General features: G+C 41.2%; 2 protein-coding genes across 2 annotated transcripts; one reads left to right on the top strand and one right to left on the bottom strand.

Annotated features, from left to right (window-relative positions):
* Window positions 1–13,621: 13,621 nt before the first annotated feature.
* Window positions 13,622–15,018, top strand: LOC122040129. Its single transcript, XM_042599479.1, has 2 exons — window positions 13,622–14,604; window positions 14,708–15,018. The coding sequence occupies exons 1-2, from the start codon at window positions 14,336–14,338 to the stop codon at window positions 14,739–14,741; spliced, it is 303 nt and encodes a 100-aa protein (XP_042455413.1). The 5' UTR covers window positions 13,622–14,335; the 3' UTR covers window positions 14,742–15,018.
* A 108-nt stretch (window positions 15,019–15,126) lies between these two features.
* Window positions 15,127–18,529, bottom strand: LOC122044099 (myosin-binding protein 7-like). The gene is made up of 3 exons (XM_042604640.1): window positions 17,421–18,529; window positions 17,207–17,355; window positions 15,127–15,448 (listed from the first exon to the last, which is right to left on the bottom strand). The coding sequence occupies exons 1-3, from the start codon at window positions 18,507–18,509 to the stop codon at window positions 15,127–15,129; spliced, it is 1,560 nt and encodes a 519-aa protein (XP_042460574.1). The 5' UTR covers window positions 18,510–18,529.
* Window positions 18,530–19,520: the final 991 nt, after the last annotated feature.

Raw genomic sequence — 19,520 nt, 5'->3', positions numbered from 1 at the left:
AGAGGAAAGAAAGAAGAAGAGTTGCCTGTACAGCAGCAGCCCTCGACCCCTTTATACCTGCGAAGAAGAAACAGCGAAACAGCGAAGAAACTAGCCGTTGCGTCGCAACGGCTAGAACCCCGATCGGTCCTGTTCAATATCTGATCGGTCAGACCGATCAGGAATTCTGGCACGTGTCACTGATCGGTCCACGCATCGATCAGAGACCGATCGGTCCACACAGAGGTCGAGAGATCGGTCCGTAGACCGATCGGGATTCTACTTCGATCTTTTCTCCGATCGGTCTCCGGACCGATCAGGGAACTCATCATTGGATCGGTCTGCAGCCCGATCCAAACTTCTCGACCCTAAACCTAAGGCTTCCACACCAACATCCGGTCAACCTTGACTGTTGGTACATCATCTCTAGCATCCGGTCACTCCCTTGACTGCTAGCACTCCGCTAAGTGTCCGGCCAATCCTTTTGACCCACTTAGACTTTTCCCACCGATGTCCGATCACCCTTGATCCATCTAGATTTTACCTTGCCCGCTTCACTCACCAGGACTTTCTACACCGCCTAACATCCCAGTTAGGACTTTCCCACCGCCTGGTTTCACTCACCAGGACTTTCCAACCGCCTAACATCCCGCTTAGGACTTTCCCTGCAGCTTTACTCACGGGACTTTTCAACCGCCTAACATCCCGCTTAGGACTTTCCATCGCAGCTTCACTCACGGGACTTTCCAACCGCCTAACATCCCAGTTAGGACTTTCCCTGGCTTCACTTACCAGGACTTTCCAACTGCCTAACATCCCAGTTAGGACTTTCCCAGTGCCAAGTCTCCATACTTGGACTTTTCCCGAATCAGGTCAACCAAGTCAACCTTGACTTACGGTTGCACCAATAATCTCCCAAACATCTATTCTTGTCCCATATCAAGAATAGAACTCTCTCACGAGTGTCAAACATCAACATGCAACTCAACTAGGTCAACCTTGACCTAAGGTTGCACCGACAATCTTCCCAAGTCAAACATCAAAATACAACTCGAGTCAAGTCACCTCGAGTCGGGTCAACCAGATCAACCTTGACTTAAGGTTGCACCAACAATCTCCCCCTTTTTGATGTTTGACAAAACCCATAATCAAGTTAGGTTAACCCGATAACCTAACTTAGGTTTTCGAACCATCTTCCAATGTCCAATGTTCTTTCCTTGAACATTCTCTGGACATTCTCCCCTTAGGTTAACCCGATAACCTAACTTGGGTTCTCCAATAATTCTCCCCCTTTTTGACACACATCAAAAAGAATTCCAATGTTCTTCCTTGAACATTCCTTGACATTCTTCCCCTAGCTTAGGTTAACCCGATAACCTAACTTGGGTTCTCCAATAATTCTCCAATGAACACTCTCCCCTTTTTGACATACATCAAAAAGAAAAAGGAGGGTATCAAGGTCAAGAGTTTCTTCCTAATGAAAGTCTCATACCTTTCATTGAAACTCTTAATTTCCCCCTTGATACTAAACTCAACAATCAACTTAGTGATAATCCCATATCACTAATCCTCAAAAGTCTTAAGGAGTAAAAACTCCCCCTAAAAGTCAACTCCCCCTTGACAATTAGGTAAAACTCCCCCTAAAGGTCAACTCCCCCTTTGACCATTGCACCAACAATGTCTTTGAGAGTTCCAAACCTTTAGAAATCCAAAAACATCACTTCCATAACTGAAATTTCAGACAACAGCTAAAAAATCAGAAATTCGGCACGCCCTGATCGGTCCCCAGACGGATCAGCCCTTCACCAGATCGCACTCGTGCTACTGGAACTCACTGGATCGGTCTGCAGACCGATCCACAATACTCTGGATCGGTCCGCAGACCGATCAGATCTTCCCTGGATCGGTCCCTGGACCGATCCAGCCACTGAAATCAGAACTTCTGATTTCCCCTTCCGGAAAATCAGAAACTCCTAATAAATTCAAGAAAATTCCAAAAATTACGAAACTTTGAGGTTACATTCCTCATATCATACACTATCATGGAAAAATAGTTTTCTATAAAAATAACTTCCATTTTTCAATCTTGATACAAAGTTCAAAAACTTTGAAATAGTTCAAGTTTAACTCAACTTTGTATCACAATGATCAATGATGAATGCAATCACTAGGAAAGCTTCATCAAGGTTTTTCAAATCAATTTTGAAATGATTTTAAACCCTTTAATTTAGGATCATAATCTTAGGACTATATGTACATGACTTGTACACAAGTTTTCCCTATGATCCTCCATTTCTTGAATTAGGCTCATCTAGGTACAAGAACTATGCACCTTGATCCTAACTCATGATCCTAATATCTCACACACATCTAAAGTGTATCAAACACATCCATGTCAATTTTGATGTGAGATATGGGTTTAGGTATCTTAGACTAAGGTCTCATGCATTTTCTAAACACAAATTTGATCTCAATATCAAAATGTGTTTTTCATCCTTAAATCAATTCAATTGATTACTAAAGCAAGAGATGATGACATGACATAAAATGGTATCATAAATGAAAACATGTGCCAATGTCATGATGTCATGGCATAAAGTTTGAAACTTAAATAAACATGACATAAAAACTAGCCTAAACATTATCATGACATTTCAAATGATGATAAAACTAAACATGATGTCATGACATGTGAGGGCAAACAATCATGGCAAGATTTAGCATAAATAAATATACCTAGATTACCTATCTAAGTATCCTTAACCACTTGGCTAACTTCAAATTTAATCCTAGATTGCCCCAAGATGCCAAAATCATAATTTTGACACTTCTTGAACTCTAGATTAATTCATGCCACTTAAAGATCAAATTTATCCTCAAAACTTGGCATGTTTCATTTTTCCTCGAGAGTTCTCTAGATTTTTCCAAATTGTGCCAATTGAGATTAAAAATAAAATTTCCAATCTTTAGGCACATTTAACTCTTCAAAGGAGTAAATGATAATTCCATTTCATTTTCAAGAGTTCTCAAAACCTTGAAAATGCTCCTTGAGTGTCAATTTCCTCAAAGTTGGGTTAACTACCCTTCTAATCGGAGTTGACACTCTCTAACCCATCTATGGGGTAGAGAAGATGCTCCTAGGAACCCAATACCTATTTGAGCTCATTGGGTTCACTAAGAATTCACTAGGGATAACTTCCCTAGCAACCCTCCTAATGACCCTCTTAGGCTTTGAAGCCTTGGTCATTTGGGACTCATCAAGATCAACTCTAGGGTCACTCCTTGTGACCTTGGTGGTGGTCTTCCTAGCCCTAGGTTTTGTTCCATAATCGAATGGAACATTGTGGTAAGTGGGCTTGACCACTTGGGACTTAGATTTGTGACCCAAACCTTTCTTGTCCTGGGACTTTTGACCCTTAGGCCCTAGAGTTGACTTCTCTAAATTTTTAAGGGCCTTTTCTAGGGTATCAAGCCTTGAACTCAAGACTTGATTCTCCTTTTCTATTACCTCAAGTTTTGATTTGTCATTCTTTCTTGAGGTGTTCCTAGGCATGTGTCTAGTTGATTTAGGGTTTCTACCTAGGTTTTCCTTAACCTTAGAAGTGTTAATCCTAGGGTTAGCATTCCTAGTAGTATCCCTATCTAGGTTGACATGTTTAGCACCTAAGCACATGTATTGATTTCTAGTGTTAACATGCTTGTCATTTTTGACAATAGCAATAAGGCTACTAGCATGTGTCTTATTATTATTGCAATAATGTGCCTTAGAAATTACCTTAGGGTTTGCCTTAGCTCCCCCTATCGATGTGCTCGTCTTCTTGTCCTTGTGAGGTTGCCTCCCCCTCGGACATTGGCTCCGATAATGTCCCCTTCGCTTGCATTGGAAACACACCACGTGCTCCTTGCTCTTGCGTATCGGGACTCCGGCTTCCTTGATCTTTGGCGCCGGTGGAGTCTTCCTAACCCTCTTTGGACACTTACTCTTGTAATGTCCATACTCCCTACACTCAAAGCACATTATGTGTAATTTGCTAGAAACTAAATGGCTTGAGTTACCTAGAGTTAAGGATGGATGAACGCTCTCTCCTTCATCCCTTCCGGAGGTAGAAGCTTCTTCTCCTTGCTCCGAACTTGAAGAGGAACACTCCTCCTCTTCTTCTTTCGATGTTGAGTAACCCTCAACTTCTAATTCCTCTCCTCCATGATGTGAGCTCCTTGGCTCACTTGACTCCTCTTCATGGCTTGAAGTGGAGTTCCCCTCATGGAACTTAGCCAAGTTGTTCCACAACTCCTTGGCATTGTTGTATCCTCCTATCTTACATAGAACATCATTAGGTAAAGAAAATTCAAAAATTTTCAATACCTCATCGTTGACTAGGGATTGGTGGACTTGTTCCTTGGTCCACTCCTTCTTCTCTAGGGTTTCTCCTTTCTTGTCCATCGGAGGCTTGAAACCTAATTGTACACAACTCCAATTTTCAATGTTAGTCATAAGGAAATATTTCATCCTTACCTTCCAATACGCGAAGTCGTCGCGATCGTAGAAGGGTGGAATGGTGATGTCTTCTCCATAGAGATTCATTCTCTAGCTTTGCTCCCACGGATGTTGATCCGACGAAGAGCGGCCTCGCTCTGATACCACTTGTTAGGATCTCTTCGTACGGCTAGAGAGGGGGGGGTGTGAATAGCCGACCCCAAATCGCTCGTTTCTTCCTACAATTCGTTAGCGCAGCGGAAAAATAAACTAGAAACGAAAGGAAGAATATCAAACCTTAACACAGCGATGTACGAGGTTCGGAGATGATGCTCCTACTACTCGGCGTGTCCGTAAGGTGGACGAACCCAATCAATCCGTCGGTGGATGAGTCCCCGGAAAATCGGCTAATAAAAACTCCTTCTGGGTGGAGAAACCTCGCCACACTTGTTTGCAACAACAAACAGGAGTACAAGTACAAAGAATAAGCAAGAAATACAATAAGAATACACAAGCACTCTACCAATCTTGCTTTTTCGTCGACTGGAGTCCGGATGAAGCAGCAGCTTCAAAAACCCTAACAGCAGCAGCTGTTCCAGTCGGGGAAGCTCACGCGAAGCTTTCGGAAGGAACTCAACAGAGCTCTTATCGCAGCCCACAAATCTTCAGCAGAAGAGAGGAAAGAAAGAAGAAGAGTTGCCTGTACAGCAGCAGCCCTCGACCCCTTTATACCTGCGAAGAAGAAACAGCGAAACTGGCCGTTGCGTCGCGGCTAGAACCCGATCGATGCGTGGACCGATCAGAACATCTGATCGATGCGGACCGATCGGGAAAGAAGCCTTCGCTCGCGTCCCTGATCGGTCCATGGACCGATCAGAACTCTCTGATCGGTCCACGCCGATCAGAAACCTTCCGATCGGTCCGTGACCGATCGCTTCTGCTAATTTGCCATCGATCTTCTCGATCGGTCTCGGACCGATCGGATGAGCTCATATCATTGGATCGGTGCGGCCGATCCAAACTTCTCGACCCTAAACCTAAGGCTTCCACACCAACATCCGGTCAACCTTGACTGTTGGTACATCATCTCTAGCATCCGGTCACTCCCTTGACCGGCAGTACTCCCGCTAAGTGTCCGGTCAATCCTTTTGACCCACTTAGACTTTTCCCACCAGATGTCCGATCACCTTGATCCATCTCGGATTTTTGCTGCCCGCTTCACTCACGGGACTTTCTACACCGCCTAACATCCCGCTTAGGACTTTCCCACCGGCTTCACTCACGGGACTTTCCAACCGCCTAACATCCCAGTTAGGACTTTCCTAGCTCCTCACTAAGACTTTCCAATGCCTAACATCCAGTTAGGACTTTCCCACTGGTTTCACTCACGGGACTTTCCAACCGCCTAACATCCAGTTAGGACTTTCCCTGCCTGGCTTTACTCACCAGGACTTTTCAACTGCCTAACATCCCAGTTAGGACTTTCCACTGCCTGGCTTCACTCACCAGGACTTTCCAACTGCCTAACATCCCAGTTAGGACTTTCCACTGCCTGGCTTCACTCACCAGGACTTTCCCTCGTGCCAAGCTCCCTGCTTGGACTTCTCCAGTGCCAAGTCTCCATACTTGGACTTTTTCCCGAATCAGGTCAACCAAGTCAACCTTGACTTACGGTTGCACCAATAATCTCCCAAACATCTATTCTTGTCCCATATCAAGAATAGAACTCTCTCACGAGTGTCAAACATCAACATGCAACTCAACTAGGTCAACCTTGACCTAAGGTTGCACCGACAATCTTCCCAAGTCAAACATCAAAATACAACTCGAGTCAAGTCACCTCGAGTCGGGTCAACCAGATCAACCTTGACCTAAGGTTGCACCAACACATAATGTATCCTGCGGTACACTACAAGAATTTCTGGATTTAACCACACCTAATAGACAACAGTTTTTCAAGAAATTATTGTCTTTTTTCCATTTAACAACAGTTTTATTGAAAACTGTTGTTGTTCACCATAATATTTTTTAAATAACAATAGTTTTTCAAAACACTGTTGTCTAATGTGTGTCAAAGACAACGGTTTTAAAAAACTATTATCTTTTAGTGTTGTTTATGTGATAATATACAACAGTTTTATTAAACTGTTGTCTATTGAATGTTGTTGAATCCTAAAAACACAACAATTTTTTTAACTCCATGAAAAAAAAACCTAAAACTCACTTCTCTGTGACTCTTCAAACGAACAAAAACCTATCTCCGACTCCTCCTTCGCGACTCCTCCGTGAAAAACGCTCCTCCTCCAAATTTGACTTTATTTGGAGGTCAAATGATGGAGATCAAGTAGAATTAATATGAGTCGTTGATCCAGATCAAGAGAAATCTTCCTCCTTTATTCAGATCTAAGCCATCCAACCCTCCATCCAAATTTGAAGCTACATGGACCATTGGATCGAAGCAAGAAGGCAACTAGATCCGCACCACTCATCTCTTCATCAGCTAGATCAAATGGATCCATCTTCATCAAATCGGACGACCCAGATTAAAGGAGGAGAAAACCATTCCCTTTCCTTTATTTCTTCACACGGCACAGTACCAGAACCCCCGATTCTGATCTCGTGCGGCTTCTCCTCGATCTAGGGCTCGCGACGCCACCGCCCTTCCACTTCTTCTCCTTCACCAATGGCCAGCGACAACCTCTGCCCACACACCGCCGCCGGCCGGCCATCCACTGTCCAATCTTCCTCTTCTGGATTCCAATCGGTGACGGTAGCAACAAACATCTCTTGGCGGCAATAGCGAGCGACGACAGCAGCAATGAGCATCCACCTTGTCGGAGGGGTTCTCCGACAAGATCCTTCACCTTACGGTGGTCTTCTTCACTTCTTCCTACTGGGGTTCAGGCGGTAGAGGCAGAGGTTGGCGGCGGTTCATTCCAGCACCTCCATTACTTCCGTTCATCTTCCATCCGAGGGGGTTCCTTGGTGGAAGATTCGTTCATCATCACCGTTGTTGAAGCAAGCACAGCCGGTATTTGGTTGCTGTTCATCGGTTCTGGGAGTTCAAGAGCTGGGTGTTTTATGTGAAGCTCCTTCATCATATTCCAAACAAAGCATCGATTTGATTGTCAGTTGTTTATAAACCCCAGTAGGAAGAAAACATGTCATCACAATCAAATCAATGATCAATGATAGAAAACAGGTCTTTCACAATCTTAATTTTTAGTTGTTTATAAACCTTTGATCATCGATTTGATTATGATTTCCATACTTTGCAGACCCATGGAATTCTTTGTGTTGTCAGTTAAGGTGTTTTGTTTCCACTGGGTCAAATATTTGTCAGATATCTGAAGACATTCAAGTCCGCAGACCCTGCATGGTTTTACCTCCATATTTCTTGCCAGATGCTTGGCTATGTCATTGGTGTTGCTGGCTAGGCTACTGGTCTAGTCCTTGGGAACAAATCCAAGGGCATTGTGCACACCAATCACAAGAACATTGGCATCACCCTCTTCACTTTTTGCACTTTACAAGTGAGTCACAACTCCCATTCCTTTTCCTTCTCAAATCAATTGAGTTTTGGCACATATTTTTAACTTTGGTGAATGAAATATCTATAAGTTATCTTTTAGTTATTTTTTTTTTAATTTTTTAAAAAAGATTTGTTATCTTTTAGTTGTTGAGTTTGAAGAAATAGGAAAAGGATTGATCACATTTCCCCGTAGTCTTTTTTTTATGTAGCCTCTACTTTGTTTGGAGTTTATCCCCTGAACGAAGAAATAAATATATTCTTGTTTTCATTTGTGTAAAGTAAATATTTAGAGAACTTTGACTTGTTATTTGAAGGAATAATAAAAGCACTTCATTGAAAATGAGTGCATAAACCAACCATCTATTTTCGTTCAAGCTTAAACAGCCTTTGGTTACAAAACTAACTTTGCAACAAAAGTGAATGCATCAAGAGATTCCATGCTCACAAAGTTTCAAGATACACATTTGTTAACTGATTTTTAGTTCCTTAATTTCTTTCAATGCTTTGTTTGGTTAAATGTTAGTGATAGTTGTCCTTTTATTGTATGCAATTAGGATTAGATTTCTTTAATGCTCTAGATTACGTTCTATGCTTAATTTCTTTAGTTGCTTACTTTATGTTGTCTTTAATTTCCTTGCAATCATAGCTTAAGTTAGACTAGGTTTTCTTATTTGCATCATCTTTCATTTCTTAGTTTAGGTTCATTTAATGCTTTGCTCTTTCATTCCTTAGTTTGGTTCCGTTAATGGTGAAATCGTAGTGTAGAGTGACAATGCGCTATGAGATCACTACTAATGGATAGATAGGATGTCTTTCATTAATTAGGATTAGATTTCATACTTGCTTTGTTCTTTTGTTCCTTAGGTTTAATTTCATATTTGTTTTGTTATTTCATATCGTAGTTCAAAATTCAATGATATTTGTTTTGCACTATGAGATGCCTTAATTTGGGATTGTAGCATACTTTTTGACCAAAGAAGTCTAGATCAATGATAGATTGTTCTTCAATCTACAGCTCTTTTTAGCATCTTTATCCTGCTATAATGTTATTATTTAAGATTATGTTGCATTGATTTCTAAAAGTTGCATGACATCTCTCTACTCTGCCTTCAAAACTAACGATTTATGTTGTTTCAGGTAATTACTGTAGTCATTCCTACTATAGTTGGTGAAAACCTTAACGTGTTCATGACTTTAAAATAGTATATTCCATATTTTCTTAAGGTGAGGACACAAATTTAATGAGGAATATACTTTATAAGTTGTTAACATCTAAATTGGTATCCTATGTATCAGCTTGATGATGTAATAGATCTTGAGATTCCAAGAGGAAGAAATAGACTTGTTTCTTTAAATGGTGAAACTTAAATTAAAGATTAGAAAGTCAACTGATGTAACATGTCACTCCACTTCTCTTTTTATGATTTAGCTCATGATCAATGTAAACTTAAAGTATTAATCCAAAACCTATGGTAACTTTCTGGATTCATTTTTATTTAAGACATTCTTTCCTTTAATTTCCCCTTTTAGAATTTAATGTATGACTTACTCCTTAGCATCATATGGAGTGTGTGGGAACATTTGCATTAGATTGTACCTTTTAGAATTAATGCTGCTTGATCACTGGGAAAAATAATGTTTGCATGGTTTATAATAGAAACTTTGTATGCAGTGACATAGAATGAAAATTCTGCTTAATAAGAAATTTAAGAGCCACCATATTGTTTCAAGAGGTTACCATTTATGTTACATAGATAACGCTTTTTGCACTTCTGTTAGATGACTATATCAAATGGTTTTTATGGTTATGTAACATTTATGCAATGCAATTAGAATCACGCGTACAGTTTAGTTTCTAATTTGTAATATATATCTTTATTCGAATAGGTGTCCTCAAGAGTATTGGGAAGAATGCCGACAAACTAAAAAAATGAAGAGACTTTAACAAATTAAGGAGCACTAGGAGCTGCAATCCCTCCTCTTCACCGACATCTATGTAGAAAATCTCGTGTTACATTGTTCTACCTTTGTTTTAATAGTGTTATCATATTGTTGGTTGCTTATGAAAATATTGTATGAGAAGTTTAATTTAGAGTATATCACAATGAAAAAAATAACAAACCTTGTTAGCCAGTTTTTGTTATATACTTTGCAAACTCTAAAGCTCTATATTACTGGAGACTAGCTAGACTTGTTGTTGTTGAATTGGATTAAAATCATATGATTTTTATTTTCACAGGAAGTAAAAAGGTGTTTAGAAGATGCACAAGTAGAGAAGATTTGATCTAACAAAACAAGATACTTTGGCATATATATGTGTGATATATTGTTATGGGTTCGATGTTTGGATGTTGATGTTTGGTACTTTAATGATGTTTGGATTATAGGTTCTTGATCAATGATATTTTGTAGATAACTTGAACTGAAATTGAGGTATGCAGTAATTTTAGTTTGTGCCTAGAAAGAAGTATTGTTATCATATTCAATTGTGTACAGCATCTTTGAAATGACTTAACTTGCAATCATATGCTATTTACCTCAGGGAAAAGATAATGACCATACCTAGAAAGGAGAAGAAAAGAAAAGCTAGGAGGGAGGAGAAAGCAGAAAAGGCTGCAGTTCTCGATATGGTGTTTAGAAGATGCACAGGGTGTTTAGAAGATGCACAGGTAGAGAAGATTTGATCCAACAAAACAAGATATTTTGGACTTCATATATATGTGTGATATATTGTTATGGGTACTATATATTTAGTTTTGTAAACTTTTGTGATGTTTGGATGTTGATGTTTGGTACTTTAATGATGTTTGGATGATGATGTTTGGTACTTTAATGAAATTTGCACTGGATGATGATGTTTGGATTGTAGGTTTTTTATCAATGATATTTTGTAGATATATTATTTAAATAAAATAATGGTTATAAAATGATGAAAAAGATTTAGTTTTTTATTTATTGTCAAAATGTTGTATATTGTACCCAAAGACATCAGTTTAAATATGTGAAACTGTTGTCAATGGCGTTAAAAGACAACGGTGAAAAATCATTGTCAAACTGATGTTAAATAACATTGATGACTAAAAAGACAACGGTTTTTAACCGTTGTCATTGGCTAAAAAGACAACAGTTTTTAACCGTTGTCGTAGACAGTTCAAAACTGTTGTTGAAGAGCATATTATTAAAGGAATACACTCAAAGACAACGGTGAACAACTGTTGTCGTTGAATAAAAAGACAACGATTTTTTATCGTTGTAAAACTGTTGTCTTTGTCTTCAAAGACAACGGTTAAAAACTATTGTCTTTGGGCATCCTCTTTAACAACATGACATTTAACAACAGTCCGAAAGGGCTTATGACAAAGGTGAAAAACCGTTGTTGTTAGGCTTTTTTCTTGTAGTGGTATCAGATCTTATAGTTATTCTCATTAAGTTTTTCACCCTTGTTGAGTTCAGCTATAATATTTTTGGTTGTCATAATCTATCATAAATAAACACATTATTTAGTATTCAGTATAAATCATATACATGCAATTTATGATTGACTCAATATTAATTTGAATTGGTTTACAAAATCAAGTGATAACTATGTTTTCACTCATCATTCGTATGATCAATCAAATTAATATTGATCAATATAATTCTATTACACACATCCCAATAAATGAACTAATCATTTATTATATCATGATTTCTTTAATAAAATGAACTAATCATTTATCATGCATTATGTACAGTAAACAACATAAATTAAACATATGAATGAACATATCATTAACATAAAAATACAACATATTGTTAACATATAACAATCTGACATGAACTAAATGGATTAATATTGTTCATACATAATGACAATAATAATAACAAAACTCTAATAAACTAGATAGGTTAACACCACTTCCGCTATGACAGACACTAGTACAGTGGTCAACATTATCCCTTTCAATCTATACACATTTGGGGTAATCACAGATGGGATAGTTTCAGAATTCTCTATCGGATCCTCTTTTGGATCTTCCTTGATCATTTCCGGGTCCTCTTCGAACTCTTCAGGATTCTCTTCAGCCATATAATGAAGCAGTTCCTCACATAATTCTGAATATATGATACGTCCTTCATGACACCCCAAACATAGTCTGTCATCACCTTGGATACTCTAGTAATGAGCGCATATATCAAATTCCAAATCCTATAACTGTCCAGGACTGGAAACTCTTTTCGCTCAAATTTCCAAAATAGCTCATCAAGCTGTCCAACGTGTCCGTCGACTCCATAAACAAAGTTATACTCTATCTCCTGAATTTCCTCCCTTAGTTGGTTCTGCTGCACTTCGCGACGAGAGAATGTGGTAATCATCCGTGTCATTTGAAAATTTAAAATTAAATAAATCAATACAAAACCAGCTTAATTCAATTTATACAAGCATAGAACCAACATAATAAATCAAGAAAAGCAAATCTTCTTGATTTTTAGGAGTCTAAGTTGACTGACCCATTGGACTGGTGTTTAAGTTGACTGACCCATTGGACTGGTCGATCGGGAATTCAGATCCCGAGCTTGGTCCATTGTCCTCAATTAAAACAAATCTAATTTGACAAGGATCTGCCGTACCTATATTATGTTATTATTTAATCTAAGTTCATTTCAACTAATTTTAAACTTATTGATCAAACTCAAGTTCATTTGATCAAACCAATACTCATCGGTTTAAGTCTGACCCATTAGAATAAATCTAATCAATATAATCAAATTTGACCCAATAAAATAAATTTGGTCATTTGATTATATTTGGTCCAAGCCCCAATTAAATCAACCCAAATCAATTTCAATTTGAATAACTTAGTTCGGCTAAATCAACTAATAATTAAATTAGATCAAGACCTAATGATGTAATTAAACCATTTGATTCAAACCTATATGATCTGAACCAAACCGGTGAAGAAAAAATAATTATTTTTTCTTACCATTCATATACTAGTGAGTGTGCACGTGTTGCATGAGCTAGCCCTTTATACCAAGTGGGGTAACCACTCCTTGAGCTAGGCCCTTTATACAAAGTGAGGTAACCTTTGCTTGCGTGTGAAATATAATACAGGTAATATATTCTTAGGTAAGGGACCCATGCAATAGTATAATGATAGGGTAATGCTTGAGAATCCTAGTAGCAAATTACTATAACAAACTTCCCCTTATAAAAAATTAATTTAATGTCATATTTAATTTTAACCAAAAAGCTGAGAAAAGTATGATTTTAATATCGGCAGCCCAAAATATTTATAGAAATTTCTTTGCTTACAGTGTTACCAATGCTAAGATGTGAGACTAAAGAAAACTCTAGATCTATAATTGATTAATGAGAACAATTCTCAATAATATACCGCAGCTGAGTCTTGAACTCTAGATTACAGATTTATGCGTTTGTGTAAATTACTAATAAATTTTAGAATTATATTTTTTGATGTGAATAACAAAAAGTATATATATTTTGATGCGGATGTATTAGGGGACTGAGGTGGAATTAAGTAGATAGGAGGGGGGATTTTCGTTATTTTGGGAGGATAAGGCTTTAGGGTTTTAGTGCTTATAAGCACTGTTAAGGGGAAGGGGAAGGGGAAGAAAGAAAAAAGGGGGGGGGGGGGGGGGGCCTTCGCCGCCTTCGTCGGCGCTGACGAAGCCTCCGGCGCTTCCCTCCTCTTATCCTCTTCCTCCTTCCCTCCAGCCCCTTCACTTCCCTGCCGCCACCAAGAAGAGGAGGGCATTCATTGGTCGCTTCCAAGCTCGCAAGCGAGGGAGGAACCTCTCCTCCACGCTGGTGTCACCTCGGAGCACGGCCAGCGCCTCACGCACGGTTCAGGAGGCCTCTATCGCCGATCTTCCTCATGCCGGCAGTCGCCAGGGCTATCCTTCTCTTCTCTCCCTCTCCCTCTATCAGCAGACACCTTCGGCTACCTGAGACGGAGGGTTGCTGCATCTTCTCCACGCCGACATCGCCTCAGAGCACTGTCAGCGTCGTCCCCAGTGGGCACCGCCTCTAGCGGTTAGAGCCACCCCAGCGACAGCCGCCGCCCTTAGCTGCAATTGTTGCCTCCGGCAGCCAACTCCGCCACCTATGACAGCCACTGCCACAACCGCCTTTGGTGGCTAACGCCTCCGGCAACCAACGTCGTCGTCTCGAGCGACCACTGCCACAGCCTCCTTGGGCGGCCAGCGCCTCCGGTGTCCAGTGCCGTCATCTCTGGCAGCCATGGTCGTAGCCGCCGTCACCTCCTGGCAGTCGTCGTCACCCTCCGAGCAGTCTCCGTCTAAGGGCTCAGGTATCGCACTATGCCTATATTCCGGCCTGCGACCCGATGACGTGTTTGACCTTCGTGTCGTTGTTGTATCTCGGTCTACGAGCCGATAGAGTGTTCGGCCTTCGTGCCGCTGTTGCATTCCAGTCTGCAAGCCAAGGCTATAGTCAGACCGCGTATCGTCATGAGGATCCATATCACGTCCGGCTTGGAGCCATAGGAGCCAGTTACTCATCTGGTGGACGTCTATCTACTCCTCACAGCTACGACGACTCGATCAGCGCCGCAACTAGCTCATCCATCCATCCAAGGGCACCCCCGGGGCCAAGGTATGTCACCGTACCCGTCTTATATTTATTGCACTATTCCATTGTTATTATCATTCGGCTACTTATATATCCGTGGGATTTACCTCGAGCATCGGGGTACCAGGGACCGGGGCATCCCGGTCGCTGGTTACAGGTAACGTTGACCAGGAGGACTTTGAACGACTCGGTCAACATGGAGGACAGCTCACCACCGGGTCATGGGGATGCGGTCAACCTTTCAAACACGTCACACCGGCAGATCCATCTTCTCAGCTTCCCGACAGGAACACACACACACACACACACACACATATATATATATATATATATATAGAGAGAGAGGATTGTTATGCTGCGGACTATTTACTACGGATTGTTACGAACTTGCCATGTCATTTTTTTTTTATTTTTTAAATGCAACTTTTTCTTTTTTTTTCTCTTCGTTCTCGCCGAAACAATTGGTTATCCCTGCTCACTGTGCTCACCGCGCCTCCTCGCGCGCTCGCCACCCGCCCTCCCGGAGGCCGCCTGGACCCACCCACACTATAGCCCAAGGGTGAACCCGTCGGGGATCGCGGCCGGACTCCGGACAATATTGCGACTGGACACGATCGCGCCGGAATCCGGCCACGATCTTGCCGGAATCCGGCCGTGATCTCGCCGGAATCTGGCATGATCGTGTCTAGTCGCGAGCATCCAGTTGCGAGCGTCCAGTCGCGATCGCGTCCGGAGTCCGGTCGCGATCGCGCCGGATTCCGGATGCGATAGCGACCGGAATCCGACGAGATCGCGACCGGATTCTGGCGCGTCAGCAGGCCAACGCGGGCGGCGGACAAGCGGGTGGCCAGCGACGACGAGGCGCGGGCTTCGTTACAACGAGAAGAAGAAAAAAAATTTCGAAAGAGAAAATATTTAATTAAAAAAAATAAAATAATATGACATGGCATAACAATCCGCAGGATAGAGTCCGTAGTATAACAAAATATTTATATATATATATAATCAAACTTTTTTCTCACGAAGCACTGTGCTTCGTGTTTCTTCTTCTCAGCGCTTTCTCTGTCGCACGCCACCCATGTCGCACATCACTGCTTCTACACAACCGTGACAGACACAGTCACCAACCATGAAAGCCAATTTCCGGCCTACTCGGGTGGTCGTCGATCCTTTCCGACATTGGACTTTGATCGACTTGGCTCCGTCGAATCGTTGGTCGCTGTTCTACGCATCCCAGCAACTAGCGCATCGCCGGCTAGACGGGAAGCTATCACCGGCTTCGGAATGTCGTCGCCAACATATCCCCATGGCGTGAGCCCAGCCCCGGTGGAAATCGCGGCACTGTCGTGATTTTCCAACCTGGTGCAGTGCGTTGCATAGTAGCGCTGCTAACGCTGGCAAGCAACGCTTACCAGCGACCCTATCGCTGGTCTCCCTGTGACTGTACTGTCAACATCTCCTACTGCTGTGATGTAGTCGTCGACGCTCGTCTGCTATGACACATTAATCTAATGTGTCGTACAAACCGTGACGAGAAATCACAACTAGATATAATTTCTAATGCTCTAATACCAATGGAGGAATTATAATTCAAATTTACTATACGAAACAATAAATCATATCTCGTTGTAGTGAAATTCGAAGGAGGAGCAAAACGCTGGATGGAGGAAGTCGTCTCTTGCCGTCTGCGAGAAGGTTACAGTTACGAACACTTCTTGACAATTCCACACACTAAATCTCACAGTCTCAGATGTTCTTCTTCCTTTCGTTCTTCCACACCCTTCTCGTAAACCACCCTTGGATGCACATTTTATAATGAAAATTATCGTAGAAGTAAACGGGACTTTTTCCCTTAAGGGCATCTCCAATCGTTAAAGTTTTGAAAGAGCTTTTTTTAAGATTTCAATATACCACATCAACATTATAAAAGCTCATTAAAATATTCCCAATGATTAAAGCTCTAAGTGAGTTTTTTTTGTAATTCTCTCCACATGTAATTGCATGGCTCATGCACATTAATTCTCTCCATAAGTGAATTTATTATTAATTATTTATAAAATAAAGCATTATGACAATCATTGACATTAATTATTGGCTCCACCTTTAAGAGAAAAAAACAGATTTGAAAACTCAAACCCGCTCTTAAATTAAAAACCCCACACCTTGCATACACAACCATAAAAACTCTTTTTGGTGAGATTTTTTAATTTTACAAACCTCTAACATAGCCTTGCATTGGAGATGCTCTAAGAAAGTGGGCAATGTGGGCAAGCGCACATTCCCATTTCCTACCCTTTGGCTCTGGGTGAGCATGTCCAATAGCAGTTATTCTTCCTCTCGTTCTTGTATTCCTTGCAACGTATATATAAACTGTGGTCGTTGTAAATTAATTAGCTTTTATTTCACACATTAAAAGATGAGACAATACCAGATCATTAGCATCATTGGCATCAACGTTCACCGACATCAACCTCAAGAAACGAAATATAGCTAGCACTCTATCGATAGAACACCATATTACAAGTGCTTGAATGATGATTCCAAAATGCACTTACAAACGCAGCAGATACACGTACGAGATGATCCACTTTGAACAAAACAAGTGGAACAGAATGTTTTAATTCACCCTGCTATTCGTGTGCAACAAAATCTCCGGTCACTAATTCGGGGTGACTTCTCCAGAACCAACAACAAGCCCACATTGGCATTGGACGAACCAAGCGCGTACCTAGTTCTTGATGGTTTCTTTCTCCAAAGAAGAAACGTCAATAGCCACTGAAAAAGAAGACTTCCAAATCAATTGTCATGTTAAGCTGATTGATCAATAAAAAGTGATATACCTCGAGCTGAGCGACCAGTGAAAAACTTGCATACGAAGAGTTTTTCTTGGCAATCCTCCTCTCAGGCAAAAAGGGATCCTTATGCAGCTGCTGTGCTAACTCTCTAAGCAACACCAGCTGTGCCTTCTCTGTTCTCATTGAAATAATGGTTTGCCTCATTGAGTCCCTGTCAGCCTCGAGTGCCTGCAGTCTCATGCACAGGTTCCAGATATCTGGAGTCCCGCCTTCCATCCTTCCATCCGTCCCCCTTCTCTTGCACTTCTCCCTTTGTGTATCGAAGCAATCCTCAGAGGAACCAACTGTCGCAATCTCATGCACTTCGTCGAGTAGATTGGGCGAGGTCTCTAGCTCATAAATACGCGTCTCCAAACTGTCAAGGTCCTCGTCTGCATCCGGCGTCTCCCCAAAAGCGATCTCTTCGAGATTAGCAGCGTCATCGACGTCATTTGGAAGGTTGCACTTCAAAGGGGGGTATTCAACTGTGTGCATCTCCTCGAATTGAGATACACCGGAGAGTGCTGTGTCGTCGTCGACGTCGTCAGGATCAATGCCGTGGCTGATGAGGAGGTCTCGGTAAGCCTGGAGCTGCAATGCGAGGCCTTGGATGCCTTCTTCGCGCTTCAATATGAGTTCCTCGAGATCGAGCAGCTCCTGCTGGTCGTGCTCCATCTTCTCCTCGGCGAACAGCTTGAACTGCCGCGCGTCCATCTGGGCCTCGGCCTTCTCCCGCTGGAGGCGGAGGATCATGGACATGGCCTCGCTGGCGGCCGAGGCAGCCGCGTTCCGCTCCTCGTCCAGCTCAGCACACAGTTCCTGGATCGTCTCCTGCTGGCTCGCCAAGGCTTCGCGCAGGGCATCCGCCTCGTTCTCGACCTCTCCGCTGCCGTTGTCGGAGGAATCGATTTCGAGGCGGCGCTTCATGGAGCGGCGCCAGGAGGGGGACGTGGGGCGGCAGCAGAAGGGGCAGGCACAGGGGCATACGCGGCCGGCGGCTGAGGGGCCAGGAAGATGCAGGTGTTGGACATCCATCGTGAGCGGATGGATCTGAAGATCATCCGAGGAGGCTAAAGGTGGGGTTTTAGGATTCATGGATTCAGAACTGTGCAGACGACGCCGCGGAAGACGAGCAGAGCAGAGAAATTTGGAGCATCGTGTTTGAGGTCCGTCAGATTAAATCGACACAGCCCATTGATTTAAAAACAAACAAAAAAAATCCAACGGTTTCTTTTGTTCCTGGTGGACTGGACGGCGACGCCTCCTACTTTATTTTTAAATATCAATAATAAAAATCGTTTCAACAAATTAAAAATAATTTTAATCACATTAAATTAATTTTTAATAAGTAAAAAAATAATATAATTATTTTTATATATAATAAATTTGAACGAAGTGGAGTAATTTTATAATTTTACTCATAGTTGCTACTTATTCTGAAGTATTATTTTGATTTTTTTAAAAAGAAATACTTTTTTTTATGAAAATGATAATTAGGGAGACTTTTAATTTTTACCCAACTGATAAAACTAATGCCTGACATAAAAAGTTATTAGTTAAAAAGTGGGGCAAATAAAACCTGACAAAAGTTAAAACAGCGGCGCTACAACTAGTAATTTTATTTAATTAATAGTTTAAATAGTGTTTAAACTAATACCGTTTTATAATTAAAGGTTAATGTTTATATAATAATATTATTACTCTAAATAAAATAATTCTCTCTAATTTAACGTGTAATTTTCAATTTTAGATTAATTAGAGTTTGAAGTGGACGGCCTTCCCTTGATTCGTCTCCCTATAAATACAAAAGTGTGAATAACTTGGTGGTCTAATAACCTAGTTGTTCTAGTAGTTCAAACACGATGATGATTTTTTTTTGGGTATATCTTGAGATTCAAATGTTCGGTACTTGGAAGAATCTATTGAGGGGTTTTAAATCTAAGTATTCAATTTTTCGAATTGGCTAATCCTGAAAGTTATCAGTCCGATCTCATAGAAATTTTTCACCCATCATCAAGATAAATTTAGAAGTATGAACGGTGCATCACTCCACAGCTAGCGTCCTAAGCTTGTCTTTCCATTAAAGGAAATTAATTTCGTAGGGGT

The sequence above is a fragment of the Zingiber officinale genome, chromosome 2A, assembly GCF_018446385.1.
Source record: "Zingiber officinale cultivar Zhangliang chromosome 2A, Zo_v1.1, whole genome shotgun sequence".
NCBI lineage: Eukaryota > Viridiplantae > Streptophyta > Magnoliopsida > Zingiberales > Zingiberaceae > Zingiber > Zingiber officinale.
The sequence above is the reverse complement of the archived record's forward strand: the minus strand, read 5'-3'. Positions and strand labels throughout refer to the sequence as shown.